The sequence below is a fragment of the Corvus kubaryi genome, unplaced genomic scaffold, assembly GCF_017639235.1.
Source record: "Corvus kubaryi isolate FWS band 111438036 unplaced genomic scaffold, C.kubaryi_AGA036_p1.0 37028, whole genome shotgun sequence".
NCBI classification, from domain to species: domain Eukaryota; kingdom Metazoa; phylum Chordata; class Aves; order Passeriformes; family Corvidae; genus Corvus; species Corvus kubaryi.
Window position 1 is genome coordinate 123,210 of NW_024581013.1, and position 13,983 is coordinate 137,192.

The window sequence follows — 13,983 nt, forward strand, 5'->3', positions numbered from 1 at the left end:
AATCCAAGTGCAATAGGTCTTGAAGAATAAGACCAAATATAACGCTACAACATAAAATCAGCTTTTGGAAATCAATGAGCAGAGAAAATTCTGACATACGTTTTATCACACTTTTAAAGTTTGGCAAATTGCTAAGTCTTGTGAATGATTCTAGAAAAATTTGGAGTCATTTACCTGCAGGTGGTGGTATCTTCATCTGCTGTAGGATTAGAGCTGTCCAGAAAGAACTTTTGGCTGTTGTATATGTGAAGTACTTCCGTTAGGCAGTGTTGCTGTACATAAAATGTAAAGGATATTTTTCTTCCTGAGATTGTGCTCAGCAGGTTTTAAACTATGATGGACAGGAGCATTTTCAAGGATTTGACTCACCAGACTTTCTTCTGTCTTTGAATCAACTGTAGCAAAATTATTTCTTACAGTTTCTTAATTTCATTTGTTGCATTTTCCATTTTCTTATCTATATCTTACTTATACATGTATGTATATTGTGTTTAATATGGCGTAATGGCAATTTCTAATGAATATATAAGTGTCTGCTTTGGCAACTCAGGTTGACAAAATATTAGGTAAAATTATCTGTAATTGACTTTCTTAGCAGAAATAGTCAAGGTCTACTATGCTAGCTAGAGTTTATAATTTTCTACTGATAAATACATGGAAATTAATTGGTAATGATAGTTATTGTTGACTTCAGAAGCACTTAGAAAATTGTGGCAAATGCAATAGAAGGAGCTCCACGTCCCTGTAATCAGCACATGCCATCTCCCACCGTTTTGCTGCAAGAGCAAACAAGTGAACTCTGTCAAACTGACTTTTATGGTCTGATGCCAGAATTCAGCAATGACAGCGGCTACAAACCCAGCTTACACCTCCTCAAAAGTCATGCCTCAAAACAGGTGGTGCAGTTTAACCCAGGGAACCTGAGTGCCATTCTCTGGAAGCTGTGCCTCATGTAGGGCTTACAGAGCCTGCTGCTGTTCACATGCTCTTGTTCTTTAATGATGTGGTTGGTAGATTCTGTATTTTCTTCCACAGGTCCTGTGTTCAGTGTTGAAAGGTACCATGAAGAGGGGACATACTTCCAGTGGTTATATTGCCTTTCCAACCATTAATCTGCAATCTGTCAGAGGAATATTTATTTACAGTAACACTGTATCTATAAAAAAATATATTTACATTATCCATGTATGGATACATGCTATTTTCATATATAATACATAGATGTGTTTAAATTAATAATGTATATGTATAATAAGTATTTATATAAATACTCAGTTTTCAACTAATAACCTGGTATCTGCTGCCCTGTGGTGTTACTAACTCCTTTGTGCCAGTCTGATTGAAGAGAACAGCTCACTTCAAATTACTTCAGTGGCTGAAGGGGTAGGAAGTCTTCACTGAGAACTCACAGATTTGATGTTCAAGTGCAGCTGATAACTCATGTGACAGTAACAAGTTTGCACATTGAGAGCACATTCTGCATTTCAAATTAGATAAACCCTGCCAGTAACTGTTAAAAACTGCCTTGCAAATTAATTCATGCGTTGACTACTTTTTGTATTGGCATATTCTTGAGAGTGCTTAGGGGAAATGGGAAGGCACTTCATTCATAAATAGCATGTAGCAAACAAATGTATGTTAACATGAGCAGAGAGTGTTAAAGGAGAGCAGAAACTTCTCCTGTGAGGGAATGAAATATCTCTGTGTCTGTGCTCTGGATGCAGCAGAGCTATTTAATACCAACACACCATCGTCACCACCCTGCCCCAACCCCAGGAGTGTTCTTGGAAGAGAAGTATTACTCCCTCTCAGGTGACCCAGTGGGTCAGAGCTCTGCTAATGAACCATTCAGATTTTTACCTCTAGGCATGTTCAGTACTGCTTTCTTCGTGCGGTTCAAAAAGTCATTTAATGACTGGAAAATTCTATCTTGAGTTGCACTGGAGGCTTACATGTCGATTTTATCAAACTCATAGTTACACTTTATTCAAGACTGAATGTATTGTGAGACAGGGATTCAGCATTATACTGTGTTCACCACATGTAGAGCAAGGCCTGATCTTGACTGGGTGCACCACTCTTGTACTGGGGACCAGAGTTTCTTTAGTTACTGTAGGAACATCAATAGCAGTTTCATTTCATACACAGTGACAGAGATGGTGAAAAATTACAGATCAGATTTAAAAGAATTAGTAACACTGTGTGTCCTAAAATACTTTGAGATTTGCTTTGTGGTTTACTCCTTTTCTGTAAGTGAACGTATCAAGAAATTTGTTACCTGTAGTTTTTTCCAATTTTCTCGTATTATTAGTCGGTGTAATATGCCTGCATTTTTTACATACCTTATTCCTTTACTTAAGCTACAGGTTTTACTTTTAAATTTATCCCTAAATTACCATTTCACATGTATTATGGTTGATTACTGATTTCTGAAATTCTGCTCAATGTTAAGTGAGACTCTTCTGTCTTAGATGAACAAAACAGTTATTTATGCCAATGATACTGTATGAATTTGATCACTGAGAGTAACTAAAGATGTTTCAGGGTGTGCATTGAAGAGAGGTATTGCTAAAAGTCAGAGATAAATATCCTTAAAACAAGATGAGGCAGACTGTGCTGTCATAGGCTCTGCTGCTCAAGAACACTGCAGAGCCACACAGAAACTGCATGACATATACCACATGTGGCTAAACAAATTAATTGAAATTGTGTTGTCTGTTAGGTAGTAGCCTCTCAGTCTGTGAAATGAAGCCTGGCAACAAAAACAATGCTTAAAAAATAGTCTTGCTTTTAACTCCAGACTTCAGCCATTTCCATGGATTATTCATGTCTTTCTGGAAATCTGAAATGTTTTAAACACATTAATAGATGACGATTGATACTTGACATATTTCCTAACTGCTCATTTAAATGCCTATCAGCGGCAGGGAGACCAATTTAATTTTTGTGTAGATGTATAAAAGTCTGTTTTCCTAAAGGAACTGAAACCTGTCTGTACCAGCTTGCCGCATCAGTTAAATTTATTTTGACAAAATACTAGATGGATCAGTATCAGGCTATATAAATTTCTTTTCTGTCAAAGTGGCAATTCCTGCACTGTTTGTCCTTGACACTTAGAAGGATTCTTATAATACAGATATCCTTCTGTTCAAGCAGAAATTATTCATCTTTGAATGTGAGGCTTAATTGAACAGCACTGACTGTGGTCTCCAGTAAAAGCAGGGATCACGTGGCCGAGCAGAGCAGACAGTTGTTTGCTCCAATTCTGTTACATTTCTGATAGGGATGTGAGCACAGCTGGTGGAAAATGGTGCTGCTGTGTGTCACAGCAGATCCTTTGTCTTGCAGGGCTGTAATCCTCAGAGGAAATTCTTCGCTTTCATCTCACAGTTTTTTGAAGACGCTCGGTCTTGGCTCTTAATTTTTGAGGCTCGGGGTTATGAAATGCAAAGTGCTGCTCAGTGGCTTCCTGAGGATGCAGTATTGATGCACTCACAGCTGAGAAAGCTTTGAATGGTAAATTGTACCTCATTTCTCTTTGTAATTTCATAAATTCTTGTATTAACAGAGAGTACCTCAAAGCAAGCATGAGGCAGGTTCCCATGATACAGAGAGGCAGAATGAAGGTCAAGGAGCAGCGGAAATCAGCGTGGCAACCAGCAATACTGGTCAGGTAAATAGAGTATTTTGCTTGTTTTAATATAATTAAACATTTGAGACATATGATGCTTACATGTTGGTATTTACCTTACTGTGTTTGCATGCCTACTCATTTAAAAAAAAGTATCTCATTTAAAAAAAAGTATGTTTTTCTTCTTTCCATCTCTGTCTGGGAAATTTCTTGTATTTACTGGAAGGAAGTGTTTTAATAAAGGGAAGTAGAAATACTCAATAATGCAGGGAGGATTTTTCTTTCGTTTAAATGATTAATGAGCCTAATGGTGTGAAGGAGATAGCAAGAATGACTACAGAAAACATCTTTTATTGTAGGTGAATTGTAATATAAGAAGTGTTACTAAATTATGGGAAATTGTTCAAATTTTCATTTTAGAAATTACCACTGAGATATCAGTGATTTTTAAAAAAAGAAGAGAACCAACTTACAGGTTTATCATTAATGTTTCTTTAATATTGTATTATCTAAAGCTTTGAAACTGAAGTATCAAAGAGGTAATCTCTTGAAAGTTGGCTGAAGGGTTATTTAAATGCTTCTAAAAATCTTTCATTGCTGTTCCTCCTTTTATTAGTGAAATACGTTAGTGGAATATTTTGATACATTTGTTTGAATATTTATATACATTAAATTCTGTACTTGTCTTTTAAAACCAGTATTTGTCAATATTTATGACTTCTCTCTTCGGCTAAAAATACTTTTTTTTTTTACTGATTATATTCTCTTCATGGTTTCCAACTGTAGCTGAGACATTCCCACTAGTAATTTGGGTTCTTAGAACTTCACACTACAGATTTAATAGCTGAATTCATATATAGGATATTTTTGCTACTCCAGGGAAGTAGAATTATTTAAATATTTCCTAAAGTGTCTTGTAGAAGATTTATCAGAAAGAATTGTGGTTTGGCTGGAATATTTCACTAGATTAAACATTAAGCACAGCCCATCATTTTGCTTTTGAAATACATTTGATCACCATTTGGAATTAAATTCTATCATCCATATCTTACTGAGGTTCTGACTCTTTAATTCTTATGGCAGCTTTATTGTTTGGGAAGAAAACAGTTCAGTGCTGCTTTGTGGCTGAAACCATAATGTATTTAAATAATTGATGCATTGTTGCTATGTCATCCATCTTTGGAGTATGAATTAGGAGTTTTTCTTGGACAATGTATTTTACAGAGGAGGAAGGAAGGAAGAAGGGATTGTCATGTCTTGGCAGACTTAAGCAAATGAAAGATCCATTCATACTTCAGTTGGGGCCTTAACATTGAGGATTTGTGCCATTGTGACCTTTGCCTTGTAAAAATGTATAAAACATGGATATTCCTTCCTCCTGGTGGGGAATAGAGCCAGGGCACTGTATCTGTGTTAAAACAGCCATCTGGGGATTATTTGCTTTCAGTGCAAGTCCAGACGGAGAAGGTTTAATGGATTGGGCATAATGCTTATTTCTGATAAACCAGCTCAGTATACTTAGAGCAGTCACCATTCAGTGGAGTAAAAGAAAAAAAGTTTTCACCAAATTATTTGGTTCTAATTGTTTCTGTAGTCAGTGTTAATTGAAACACTGCCAATTGAACCCAGGATTTTTCACTATTCAAGTATGTCCTTTTCAGCACCATCTTTCAGATGTCTTTTCCATTGCACTCTGTTCTCCCACTGAAGTAAAACTTTGTTCATAGCTTTGTTTTGCAAGTTCTGTAAAGGAACTGTTGAGATTTCCCATCTTGTTAAGAAAATATGTCACAAAACAGGGAAAAGTACTCAGCTGGCAGGGTAAATAGCAGGGTAAAACAGTGAGTGAAAGACAATAAAGTATAAAAGAAAGAAACCAGATGAACGAGACAGGAAAAGATTTTGAAGGAGGAGGTTCTATGCAGGAAGGGTCTGCGTAGCATTTCCTTGTCATTTCCCGTTTTCTTGGATGAATGGGTACTCACCTGACATGAGTTCCTTGGCATTAGTCTTTACCATCCAGTGAGAAATGTAGTTACACTGCAGTTGAGCATCCTGGTGTCCCCCAGGTAGCATGGCCATGTGATGGCTTTGAAGGATTTAGTTACCTGAATTGAGGTTGATACAGTTTAAGAGAAACAACAGAAAAATTTTGCTATTTCTGTTTACACCATGGTGACTCTTAGTAGTGCCCCAAACTTATGTCATGTTTACCTTCTTGGATGAAACAATCATACTGAGCTTAATAATGGAGCATTTTGGTACGTACATTATGTGGAACCTGTAATCCTCTGAATGTAGTTTGAGGTTAAGGAAATATGAAGGGATTGCAGTGTAAAAATCTGGGAATTCATCCCCATATTCCTAGCACTGAACATTATTTCAGTGAATAATGGAGGAAATGTAGTGTGATTTTCTTCCTAAGCTTTCAGATTTTGATTTTTTCCCCTGTAGTCAACAGAGAAAATAAGGGCTTGTTTACATAGGAAATATACATTGGAATAAATGGTGCTAATATAAATCATTCCAGTTATACTCTTGCATCATAAAATACTTCTTCTGGAACATGTATCACATTTTCTGGATTCAAATGCAAGAGTGAAATGAGTATAATAATGTCTATGTGTTTAAATATTCCAGTATAACTAGATTCTTTTCTGTCTATACAAACGCTTCATTAAGTTACTCCTACCTTGTACTTACAAGTCTCTTTTAACTTCACATTTAAGGTGTTGAACTGCATGAACTGCAAAATTCTTCTTTCTTTGTGGTGCACTTAGAAGAAACATAAACATTATTTCAAAGTGTCTTTCATGGAGTTTTCTTCAGTGTGTTACCTATTTTTATTGAAAAAAAAATATACTCATTGATCCAGATAGTTTGAAAACATTTTGCAAATTAAGCTAATAATTACATTGACAGATTTTAGCTTTTTTAGAGGATCAAAGAAAGACTGGTGACTACTTCAGAAAAACACTTAACTGATACTAAAAGTGTTCTTTAAACAAATATATTTTTTAATTTCCCAAAGCAAATGGGAAGGGAATGACATAGTAAGGGAAACTTCACAGATAGAAAGAGAACAGCAAATTTAAAAAGTAAAGAGTATGAGTGGATAAAAAATGGCAGAAGAAGGAAAAATAAAAATACACAAAATAAATTAAAAGAGGAAAAAAAGGCTAATAATTGAGTCTTGCTAATACAGGTAGGACCATACCTTGATTTTAGGAAAATTACATCAAGTAGTGTCAGCATTATTTTATAGTTTTCTATATATAAAAAACTACTCAACCACTCATAATTTGCTTTAGAAATTAACAAATTCAAGTAGGGTTATTCATTGCCCAGATCAGTCTCTTGTTACTGGTGATTTCTTGCATACTTGGTTGTATTCTGAAGAAGTACAGGCCTATTCCTGTACAAAATCTATAAAAGTGGAGGCTGGTTTTTTTACTCTGTCATTATTATTAATTGGTTTGATGCGAAGTCCACTTCTTCTTGGTGAAAACAGTAATTATAATTTCATTCAGTTGAAAATACAGTTCTATTGAGACTAAATCTCAGGAAAAAGGGTTAATAAAACCAGGTTTAACAGTGACCTCTAAGTTGTGTCAGGGCTTGACTTAACAGAAGCAGGTTGGCAGTTCATTGCTATCAGCACAACTGCATCATCCAGTGCTGAAACTGAATTAGCCAGTGTTGTTCTTTCCCTCTGACTTTCTTTTATATGAGTTGTTGTTTAAATCTGTAGGGTTCTGCTGCTCGAATGGACCACGAGACAGCCAGTGTTATGAGCTCTGGTAGTAACTATTCTGTTCCTCGCAGACTGACAAGTCATCTGGGTACCAAGGTAACCGAAGATTACAAACCACAGGTCGCTAATGCTACATTTTTACTAATACAATAACCTCATTGTTTCTGCCAATAGTACTAATATTATCTGAACAGTCTTGTCCATACAGAGTAATTTTTATGAAGTTAAAATTTTTGTATATTTTTCAACTTGGAAAATATATGCAGAGAAAATTTTTTTTTTTTAACTTGACGATGAGTTAAGAGTTGTTACAGTAAGGAGCAAGCAATTCCTAGAAGTTACTGGAATATCTAGAAACCTTGTGATTTTGCTTTATAATCAGTGATGAAAATTAACCTTTTTAAGAGTGCTTTTTCGATACTTTTGCAGAATCCAAATCCACAAAACAGACAGTTGCCAAGAAATTAAACAGACAAGAAAATAATGTAAGCCCTTCATTCATAGTATTTGCAGACAGAAGACTGCAGTTGAAAATACATGTGTAGCATAAAAAGAGAGGGGAAGAAAAGGGCAAATTCATGAGCCACTGGATCTCATACTGCCTCTGAAATTGGCAGCAGTATGGATGCTGTGGGTGCTGTACTGAGCACAGTCCTCTGGAAAGCTGGACCTATTAATTTTGCGTAGTGTCAATGATTTTAGGACTTGAGTCAGTGTTACAATATTGTCGTTTCAGTCCCACACTGTGTGCGCCTCCTAAATGGAGGTGGCATCAGCTGTTTGTCTGTCTGCCAGTTTTCACCACAAACTGTAGAACTCCCCAAAATTAAAAACAGTGGGGAAGCCCTGAAGGCAGGGAACAGGAGTGGGTGTGGAAGGATACAGGCAAAGACACAGGTTGAACTGAGTGTGCTGTGGGGTAGGAAATTATTAATATTAATGCCTGAGAAGGGAAAATGGTAGAAATTCTAAATGGAGGAGTGCATTTACAGGTGCAGAAAGAGATGAGTCTGTGAGCAGTGTGTGTAAACAAGAGAGACAAATAGATTTTTTTGTTTTTCCTATAATACATGAGCTGCAACTTGGAGGCCTGATTTGGTGGCTTCTTCAGGTTTATTCTCTGGCAAAACCTTTACCTTCCAAATCCAAGTGACACTGGATTATAGCTGCCAGTTGAAATACATGCAAAGAGATATGCATAAAGCAGATTAAATTCACTCTCCTTTAAGAATCAAAGTAGTTTGTTTAAATGCTGCATTTGGGGTTTCCCAGACCAGGAAGACAGGATCTCCAAACTGGGATGCTAGACTGTCCTAGAAGTGGCTTCTATTTCAATGGGTTTTGCCATGTGACCATACAGTTTCACAGACTCTAAGATTTGTATTGCCTCAGCAATCCTGTAGTGTTTAGAGAAGTCCAGACTTGCTGCTTAGTTTGCCTGCTGCTGTTCATTTTTTTTTAAACTCAGTATGTGAATTAATCTTCAGGCACATTGCAGTGGTCACTGAAGACACCAAATAAAATCATTCACTGGTAGGGTAACCAGTGCAAATATCTAATTATTAGTAGGAAATTTTGTCTAATGGTCCAAATTCTTATTTCTTCCTTAATGACTATATTCTAGAGAAACACACACGCTGCTACTTTATAATTCCCTTTGATAGTTTCTTTATATTGTGCTTTGACTTTGAATGTTCCTGTTTATCTTGGCTTTAGGAGTTTGGAGTTTTTATATAGTATCTAAGATCATCCTCTACAGCCTGTTATTTTACTAAAAGTTGATTAGAAGAATCAAATGCATTTCTTGATTGAAAGCTGTTACTGAAGAGTGAGAGTACAAACCAAATAGTGCATTAACCACAATATTACACAAAAGCCAAGGAAATCACTCAAAATTTGCGATTTTTAGTGAAAAATCTGGTTACTCCAAGTTAAATGGGTGTAATGTTGGGTATTCGTGGCTTGAGTTAATTTGACAAACACTCAGTACTTTATATCTACTAAATAAGCATTTGTTTGCTTTACTGTTTTTATGCCTGTAAACTTGAAAAAGTATTAATTTAACTCTTTAGTTTTGCATTTGAGCTGAATAATCTGGTCCATATAGAAGCCAGTCATCATAACAAAAAATTATCAGTTAATTTGAAGTATTTTAAAGGAAAACTTTAAAATACATGGATGTCAGATTTTTTTCAACACGATGTAGACTAAAAGTTTCTGTAATAATTCTTACCCTTTGTCTTAGAATAATTGTATTTAATACAACATAGCATAGTTTTTCACTGAAGAACATCTTTAAATAAAGTGTAATTAATTCACACAGAATATAATTTTTTAAAGACAGATTTAATTTTAAAGGTATTTTGGTTTCCCAAAGTGAAACACTTTCATTATACATTTGTTTAATTTTTTTGTACAATGGAAATCTGAAAGTCTTTGCTATTGGTTTTGTAGATTAATACAGTTACACACAGCTACCCCCCCACTTACAGCCATTTAAACACTAAGTGAAATTTATTAAGATTATGAATGCTGATGGGGTAATAGTATTTAATTTTTTTTAAATAGCACAGTTTTTTTGCCATGAAATGAGGAGGATCTTTGCTCATATGTACCATTCAAATTTCATTTCAATTTGATGTGTGTTTTTAAAATGTAACTGTATTTTTAAAATCATTTGACCTGCAGGTGGAAATGGTGTATTCATTGTTATCAATGCTTGGTACTCATGATAAAGATGACATGTCAAGAACATTGCTAGCAATGTCTAGCTCCCAGGACAGCTGCATAGCCATGCGTCAGTCTGGATGTCTTCCTCTCCTCATCCAGCTTTTACATGGCAACGATAAGGACTCTGTGTTGTTAGGAAACTCCCGTGGTAGTAAAGAGGCCCGTGCCAGAGCCAGCGCAGCACTGCACAACATCATTCACTCCCAGCCCGATGATAAGCGAGGCAGACGGGAAATCCGTGTGCTCCATCTCTTGGAGCAGATCCGTGCTTACTGTGAAACGTGTTGGGAATGGCAGGAAGCACATGAACAAGGCATGGACCAAGACAAAAACCCAAGTAGGTTCTGCAAGCCATATAAAAACGTTTCGAGGATATATTAAAAAGAGTGAATTTACAGAAAGTACAACTTCGATCTGACTTCTTGTGGAATGTATGCAAGTTTTCTTATCTACATACATGTGTGTGTGTGTGGTTTCTTCTTTAAGTTCAGCTAGTGTTAAGAAATAGTATGTGTCACAGATGTTATACCCTACTTACAAACTTTTTATTTAAATCTTAGACTTTGGTGTGCTTTCCAGATAGTACTTCTAGTGGCTTATATTTGTAATTTGTAAAATAATACTGAATGTGTACTCATTCTGTTTTACATTTTTACAGATAAACAATCCCAAATTGCTTTTCATGCAGATGTTCAGGAGATAGCACATTCAATTTGGGAGAGGGGCAGAGAGCACAAATTAAATAATCTCAATCTATCAATAGAAAATAAACCGTTATTTATAATGTTGTATATGAGAAATGTAAATTAATAGGATTTTTCTCAGGAAAATCAGTTAGAAAAATTGATTAACCTTCTTGGTTGCTTAGCTGCTTCTCTGAATTGAGAGCATCCCATGAGTGCAGCCTGTAGGTGTCCATGGCAGTTGGTCCATGTCCATGGTGTGACTGAAATCAGGACTGCCTGGTGCAGTTCAGCAGGACTGGGCTCTGCACAAGCTGTATCGGTACCATTTCTGCATAACCCAGAACCTAGCTCACAAAAGTATGAATTTAAAAACTTCTAGGTTATGAAACAAAGGGTTTAATTAACCATTCATAGGGATATAGCACCCAAAGAAACAGCTTATTATTTAATCCCACCAGAATATTGGACCATATTGTTTCACAAAGATTATTAATGTCTAAGAGTAATATGGTAATATTTTTGTACTCTAAGTCATATTTCTTACTCAACACATGCATTCAGGATTGCCCCTGATTTGTTTTTAAGCATCAAATGTATTTATAGTAGACACTTTTTTTAGTAATAGTAAACTAATTGTATGTTCATGGATAACTAGGAAGATACAAACCTGACCAAAACTGCAGCTGATTTATTTTTAAGATTAGATTTGCTCTGGAAAACTTATGATCTAGACAAAATCACCTGGGAGGTACTAATTGTTACCTGTTTCTGGATCAGTGCCTGCTCCAGTGGATCATCAGATTTGTCCTGCAGTGTGTGTTTTGATGAAACTTTCATTTGATGAAGAACACAGACATGCAATGAATGAGCTTGGTAAGATCAGATGTATTTCACTGACTTCCTCTGAGAAGCTTGCTAGAAACCATGGCACTCCTTGTGCATGTCACTGCATATATGCCTTTTTTTAATAATAGTTTAAACTATTAACAACAGTTCATTTGTGCCAGTTGTTGTCCCCTAAGCAATAAAAGCAGTTGAAATTAACCACACCATTTCCCAGTGGATAAATTATTATGTCAGTTACTGTTTTTTCTGGCATGAATTGTGAATTTTGCAAGGGTAGTAGTATTATGGAAATATTTGCAATTTTACAAGTATTGGACTTAAAATGGAGACTACTTCCTGGGATAAGAGGTTTTGGTTGGTGTTTTAGTGGGGCTTTTTCATCCTGCATTGGTTCCTGTTTGACAGCCTGAATTTTTCGTCCATGCTCAGTAAATTCCACACATGCAGTTTAACAATTTATATGCCTTTCTGAGCATTGTGGTTTTCAGATATTTGAGGTTTGTTCTGTATGTAAAAATGGAGTTTGTTCCTTGGTATATGTCCTGTCCATAAAATATTAGAGTACAGATATTCTTTTTTTTCTTACTTGGATTTTTTTTAAAGGAGGTTTGCAGGCCATTGCTGAACTGCTGCAAGTGGATTGTGAAATGTATGGACTCACAAGTGATCACTATAGTGTTACCCTAAGGAGGTATGCTGGCATGGCTCTGACAAACCTGACTTTCGGAGATGTGGCAAACAAGGTGAGAGCAGAACTGTAAACCTGCAGTAATTTCAGTTCATATCTGTTGGAATTACAGCTCTCAACACAGGTGATAAAAATCTCCAGGATAGGATTTTGAGTTTGAACTCAAGGCAGGAGTTCCAAATACCTCTCTCATTCCATCCTGTTGCTGACAGAGAGCACCACAAACTGAATTTTGCATCATACAAGTATGATACTGGCTCTCAAATCATTTTTGTCACTGAAAGCAAGGATTTTATCTATTGGCCTGGTTTTTTAATGAGAACTATGTTCGTATGGCATGCTAGTGATTATATAGCAACTGATTGTTTCTGAGAATGTTCAACTAAAATTTGGAATTGGGTCAAATTTTCTGAAGTTGTCAGTTATTTAACAATTACTGTCTAATGAAATTTTTCAAACCTCTTCAGGCTAGAGCTTGCTTTTAAATATTTGGAGCATATCGGGATCAAACTGGGCACTACTTCAGTCATTATAAGAGGAAATTGGTTCCCCTTACTTCTGACAAGGACATTTCTTTCAAAGGCTAGAAACTTCCAATAGATTTTTGCCCCAAAGTTAGCCAGCCTATGGATCTTAAAATAACTCCATACTGAAAAGACCTTTCTGCTCCAGAGGGAAGACTTTCCAGGAGCAGATGGAAATAACAGGCTTCAGAGAACTTGGGTTTTGTTCTAGGCAGTAGGTAACAACACACTGCTAGCTCACAGGGGTTTTTATATGGTGCAAAGCAAAGAAGGCTTCTAAAGTAGTAATGTTCCAGAACTGCTGTAAAAAATACAAAAATTTAGCACAATTTTACCACTTACGTATTGAAACTGATAGCTATGCTGAACTTTTTAGTAGTTTTAAACCAAGTGTTTATTGTAGACAATATATTTATTAAGTTTTTATTGAACTTCAGATATTATTTGCTTAAAACATCAAAACATTGTGCAGAAGCGGCCATCTAACCTGCTGTTTAGTACTGCTCACTTTCTTTATTCTCTTGATTCCTACCAGGCTACATTATGTTCCATGAAGGGCTGCATGAGAGCTCTTGTAGCCCAGCTGAAATCTGAAAGTGAAGACTTACAGCAGGTAATGCTCTTTTGACATTAAATGCTTCTTTTGTTGTCTTGTCTGCCTTAACTGTGATGTGAAATTTTTCTTGTACTCATTTCATTAATTAGGAAGTACATTCTTCTTGTAAAATATTCTTATCTTTGGGGTCATGTTCTGGGAATTTTTTGTGGTTTGTTTTTTTTTTTTTTTAATCATAATGCATGGGCTGTTAATCTTATTTTAATGACCCTGATCTATTAGTGTCTGTTCTAATGGGTCCTGCTGTGTAAGGGCAACAGCCTGAAAATAAAGTCTTTAGGAAGTGCTTAGGGTAATCCTCGGAACTGCAAGAGCAGAACTGTTGGAACTTGTGTAAAATTATTAAATATTAAATTATAGTCAACTTTAATTAATGCTTATTGTATACAAAGTGGAACAGCTCTTTGAAAGGAAGCCACTGTTTTCCTTTGCAGTCTGAGTGAATCACGAGATAAAAGAACAATTTTAAATAAAATTGCCCTTATCTCTTAAAATGCTGGTTACAAAA

At 35.8% G+C, this 13,983-nt stretch overlaps 1 protein-coding gene across 7 annotated transcripts in view; it reads left to right on the forward strand.

Annotated features, from left to right (window-relative positions):
- The window catches only part of APC (APC regulator of WNT signaling pathway), a 95,923-nt gene that overhangs the window by 66,401 nt on the left and 15,539 nt on the right, over positions 1–13,983 (forward strand). For 5 of the 7 annotated variants that reach the window (XM_042020608.1, XM_042020607.1, XM_042020613.1 and 2 more), the window contains 6 exons: positions 3,569–3,673; positions 7,383–7,505; positions 10,074–10,452; positions 11,579–11,674; positions 12,251–12,390; positions 13,395–13,472. In XM_042020608.1, the coding sequence (XP_041876542.1) occupies positions 3,569–3,673; positions 7,383–7,505; positions 10,074–10,452; positions 11,579–11,674; positions 12,251–12,390; positions 13,395–13,472 (921 nt within the window). The remainder of the gene's footprint in view (positions 1–3,568; positions 3,674–7,382; positions 7,506–10,073; positions 10,453–11,578; positions 11,675–12,250; positions 12,391–13,394; positions 13,473–13,983) is intronic. The other 2 variants (XM_042020612.1, XM_042020614.1) reach the window with 1 other exon arrangement.